The sequence below is a fragment of the Puntigrus tetrazona genome, chromosome 14 (genome assembly GCF_018831695.1).
Source record: "Puntigrus tetrazona isolate hp1 chromosome 14, ASM1883169v1, whole genome shotgun sequence".
Taxonomy (NCBI): Eukaryota; Metazoa; Chordata; class Actinopteri; order Cypriniformes; family Cyprinidae; genus Puntigrus; species Puntigrus tetrazona.
In genome coordinates this window covers 26,229,289-26,234,288 of record NC_056712.1, presented here as the reverse complement: position 1 = coordinate 26,234,288, position 5,000 = coordinate 26,229,289, and the positions used below count along the sequence as shown (strand labels likewise).

Below are 5,000 nucleotides of genomic sequence, written 5' to 3'. Positions count from 1 at the left end.
AGAAGTTTTACTCGCAGCTCACGAAGACGCAGATGTTCACGCAGTTCATCGAGGAGTGTTCGTTCGTCAGCGACCGTCACGGCTGCCTCGAGTTCTTCGACGAGTGTGTGCAGAAGGTCAGCCGCTCACCTGCAGTCACCTGACCGCAGCGGCCAATCAGATCGCGTCTGTGTGTGTGTGTGTGTGTGTGTGTGTGTGTGTGTGTGTGTGTGTGTGTGTGTGTGTGTGTGTGTGTGTGTGTGTGTGTGTGTGTGTGTGTGTGTGTGTGTGTGTGCACCTGGTATTTATCACATTATAGGGACCAAATGTCCCCACAAGGATAGGAATACCAGTAGTTTTTACCTTGTGTTCCCATGAGGAAACAAGTTTATAAAACGTATAAGACTTTTTCAATAACTTTTTGAAATTGTAAAAATGTCAGTAGTTTTAATAAAACATACAGTCTGTACAGTATACATGGAAACACAACCTGTGTGTGTGTGTGTGTGTGCGTGTGTGTGTGTGTGTGCGTGTGTGTGTGTGTGTGTGTGTGTGTGTGTGTGCGTGCAGGTGGACGTGGAGAAGCCGGAGGACGTGCGTCTGATCGATCGAGACGAGTGTCACAGCGGTGAACACACAGTGTTTATCATGCCTCCGGAGGAACCGCAGGAAGCCGACGGCTCCGAGTGTCCTGCTCACTACAGGTGTGTGTGACCGGACCACATCTTTACACTTCTTTTTAAATAATTCCTCTGTGAAATTTATAGGGGACAATAATATTTTATTTAACAAAAACGTGGAGGTGCATTTTGTAATCATTTAATTGTAATTTTAATGAATTACATGAAGAGCATGTGATCACTGATCTGATAAATATTTGGCCACAAACTGACAGGCAAGTAATTACACAAAAATATTAGAAATAGTATAAAGAAATAAAAATAAATAACACAAATATCTCTATAGAGGCAGGGTGAGCGATTAAAAAAATAAATAAATAAAAATTTTAATCATTTTAAAAACTCTTAACATCACTAAGTAATTCATTAATGAAGATGTAAAATTAAAACTGTATTGACATAAAATAAAATAATAAAAAATATTTATTTGTATTGCAAATAAATAAATAAAATTTTAACATAAAAACAAATAATTAAATTACAAAACATTATTATAATAATGATAAATAATAATAATAAAAACAAAACTAATAAAAGTAATGCATTAATGAAGATTACTATTTTAACATAAAATAAAAAATGTATTAGTTATATATATTTTATATATATAAAAATTTAATTAGCAATTTTAACATAAAAACAATTGCATAATTAATTAAATCACAAAAACATTACACTTGTGAGTTTTTCAGGTTGTAGAATAACCCTTGACCTGATCTCAGATGAACCCTGGTGACCTCCTGAGGATAGAAGCAGAACTACCTCCTTCTGGGTTTTTTTACTCTATAGTAGTGTGATGATTCACTTTAAACACTCTGCAGAAGAACTATTACTACATCAGACACAGAGATCACTCCTTCTTCAGCTTAAACCAGACTGACCGGCGGTGTTTAGCTCTTCATGAATGTTAACTCTGTGTGTGTGTGTGTGTGTGTGTGTGTGTGTGTGTGTGTGTGTAGCTACGACACGTTCCCGGTGCTCCTGTCGGATCTGTTCGATCGGCCTCATGATCAGCTTCGGACTCCAGCTAAAGGAAGTGCCCCCAGTAGCCCCGCCCCCCGCCGCACCAAGCAGGTAGGACCCTCAGCTGAAGGTCATGAGGTCAGGGGTCAGAGGTCAGCCGGCTGACGCTGTGTGTGTGCGCAGGAGATCAAGCTGGCGCAGAAGAAGGCGCAGAAGTACTCGTCGGTGCCGGAGATGTGGTCTAAGTGCCTGCTGGGTCACTGCTACGGTCTCTGGTTCATCTGCTTGCCCACCTTCGTCCGAGCTGAGAGCACTAAGGTCCGAGCGCTGCACGCCGCCTACGAAGTGCTCAAACACATGGAGACCCGCAAGGTGGTGCTGCCGGACGAGGTCAGAGACGCACACACACACACACACTGATCTGTAATGGAGAATACGCTAGTAATATGATGCAGACACAGTGTGTTGAGGTTTGTCTTGCTCCTGTGTGTGTGTGTGTGTGTCGCAGGTGTGTTACCGTATCCTCATGCAGCTGTGTGGTCAGTACGGTCAGCCGGTTCTCGCGGTCAGAGTTCTGCTGGAGATGAAGCGGGCAGGAATTACTCCTAACACCATCACATACGGATACTACAATAAAGTGACGTATTTCATATTATTGAGAATGCTCACATAAATATATATAAGCAATCAAATAATTCATTAATCACAAATATGTAAAATTTAAATATCAGAATGATTTAAAAAAAAAGAAAAATTATCAAAAACATTTAATAAAAATAAAATCTAAAATTAAAATAAACACAAAAAATAATTACTAAAATTCAATAATAATTGAAAAATATAAAATTATACATAATTTAAAATAAAAAACAATCAAAAATTACACTTTCTTTTTTTCTAGATGGTAAAAATGTAATATTAAAATAATTTACTTAAAAACAAAAACATTTACTAAAATTAAGCTATCAAAATGTCAAAAACAAATTTATAATTTAAATAATATAAAAATGAAAGCCCCAAAAATATTTGCTGCAATTTAATAAAAAATAACTATTAAATTAATTCTTTAAATACTTTTGTTTTAATTTACATTTTACATAACAAAAATGTAAAATTAAAATACATAATAAAAAGGGGAAAGAAACATTTTTGTAGAATTTAATAAATCCATAAAAATCTTAAGAAAAAAAAGTATAATTCTAATATAAAAAAACACCCAAAAAACCTTTAATAAAATTAAATGGATCAAAAAATGCAAAATAAGATTTTAAATAACATTTAAAAGATCTTTTAAAAATAACAAAAAGATCTAGATCTATATGACTGAGATGATGAGTTGATGATTTTTAGCTGCATGTCACATGAGAAACATAAACATTTAAATCTGTTGTTAAATCATTGAAACTTGAACTCAGAATCTCAGAATGAAAGTCTTCTCTTTACTCATGCGCGTGTGTGTGTGTGTGTGTGTGTGTGTGTTTTATCCTGCCGTCTGTAGGCGGTTCTGGAGAGCAAATGGCCATCCACCAATCAGGGAGGGCGTCTTCGCTGGGCGAAGCTGCGTAACGTGGTATTGGCCGTGGCTCAGTTCAGGCAGCCAATCAGACGGCAGCAGAGGAGCGCATCATTCAGCACCCCCGCAGGTCAGAGAAGCCCCGCCCCTGGCGCGTGATTGACAGCAGGTCAGCAGCCCACCCCCTTCTCACGTTCTGCTCCTGTTTTCAGTAGATGCGCTGGCCAAGCCCCGCCCCCACTCGGCTCTGATTCGTCAGTCCAGCTGGAGCGGGTTGAGCGAGAGCTCGAGCCACGAATCGCTGACGAGTCTGGCCAAGAGCAGCAGTCTGAGCAGCGTCCAGGCCTCAGGAAGCAGTGAGTGTCTGATGAACGAGACTCCCGTCTGATCTTCCCGTCTCTGACGTCACTCTTGGTTTGTTTATCAGAGCTGAAGCTGTCAAAGAAAGCAGCTGCGCAGGCGGCCGCAGCCGGTGCAGACGCAGCCTCACGCAAGCCTCCGGCCGGCCGTCGTGAAGCTCTGAGTCCTCCAGCGCCGGTCCTGGTGCGCCGCAGCGACGTCTGCCTGTCCACCTTCTACAGAGACTGCGCAGAGAACGCAGACGCAGACTGCAGGTGTCAGCCGGAGAGAGACAGCAGGTACACAAATTAGTTTGATCATAGAAATCATAAAAAAACTGTTTTTTTTTTATTTTAAAAAATATTTTTTATTCAATTTATGCTTTAGTCAATAAAGCATACAAAAATAAAATTATATTTTTTTTATTTATTTATTTTTATATTTATTGACATATTAAATCTTACAAATTTTAATAATTATAAAAATCTAGAAAAACACCTATTTATTAGTGTGTTGCTGTTCTGAATCAGTAAATGATCTCATGGAAAGCAATTTGAGCCAAAGATGTGTAAAAATGATTTAAAATCACAATAAAAAATGAAATGTTTAAAAACCCTGAAAAATGAAATCATAACAATGTGCAAATTTAAATAAACAGGTAGCTTAAAACACGAAAAATGTACTAAAATTATGCAATAAAGTAAATAAAAAAGATAAATAAAATAAAAAAAGTAAATAAAGAAAACTTCTAAATTAATCTAAATAAAAAAAAAAACTATCTTTTATGCAAACTGTTTTTATTTAATAACCTTTTTATTATTATTTAAATAAATTATAATAAAATAAAAACAATTAAAATCAAGATGACAATTTTTTTTAATTTAAAATCTTGCTCTTTTAAACCTGAAACAGTAAATGACTCTGACACAGATGACTTGGTTTAGAGACTTTTATCATTTCTAGAAACTTGAATTGTAATGTAATGAACTACAAAAGAAAGAGAGCTGCTGATAGTGTTATGAATCACGTGGATGTACGCCTCAAACAGCTGGAGGAAGAATTCAAGTAGATCAGTTTTTACCGTGGTTTTGAAGGTTTCTCTCACCCTGCAGGTCGGTGGAAGTGAGGGAGACTCTGAACAGGAAGTCAGTCGATGAAAACTACAACAACGTGTTGTCCCCGAGCCGCGTTCTGGCCGGGAAGCTTCAGCAGCTGCTGACTCCCACGAGGAACCGAGCGTCGGTGCGCCGGGCCGCTAGCGTAGACGACCGACGGCCCGGAGCCAACGGACACTCCAGACGAACCTCCGAGCAGAAACCGTCCCGCAAGAGCCAGATGACCGAGAGTCTGCTGAAGGCCAAGGAGCGGCTGTACAACGCCACGTCTGAGGTGAAGACAACCAGAGACAAAGAGGGACAACGACAGGGTCTATTAGATAGCAATCATTTTTATTTCTATAGTGCATTTAACAACACAGGTTTTATCAAAGCACTGAACAGAATAAAGTAGAAGAATACAATGACAGG

At 38.6% G+C, this 5,000-nt stretch overlaps 1 protein-coding gene across 1 annotated transcript in view; it reads left to right on the top strand.

Moving 5' to 3' along the window:
- The window catches only part of LOC122357499 (DENN domain-containing protein 4B-like), a 26,770-nt gene that overhangs the window by 15,368 nt on the left and 6,402 nt on the right, over nucleotides 1-5,000 (top strand). The window contains exons 13-21 of the mRNA XM_043256905.1: nucleotides 1-116; nucleotides 550-683; nucleotides 1,619-1,733; nucleotides 1,806-2,012; nucleotides 2,131-2,259; nucleotides 3,121-3,265; nucleotides 3,348-3,491; nucleotides 3,563-3,773; nucleotides 4,587-4,863. The exon at nucleotides 1-116 is cut by the window's left edge and continues 30 nt beyond it. Of these exons, the coding sequence (XP_043112840.1) occupies nucleotides 1-116; nucleotides 550-683; nucleotides 1,619-1,733; nucleotides 1,806-2,012; nucleotides 2,131-2,259; nucleotides 3,121-3,265; nucleotides 3,348-3,491; nucleotides 3,563-3,773; nucleotides 4,587-4,863 (1,478 nt within the window). The remainder of the gene's footprint in view (nucleotides 117-549; nucleotides 684-1,618; nucleotides 1,734-1,805; nucleotides 2,013-2,130; nucleotides 2,260-3,120; nucleotides 3,266-3,347; nucleotides 3,492-3,562; nucleotides 3,774-4,586; nucleotides 4,864-5,000) is intronic.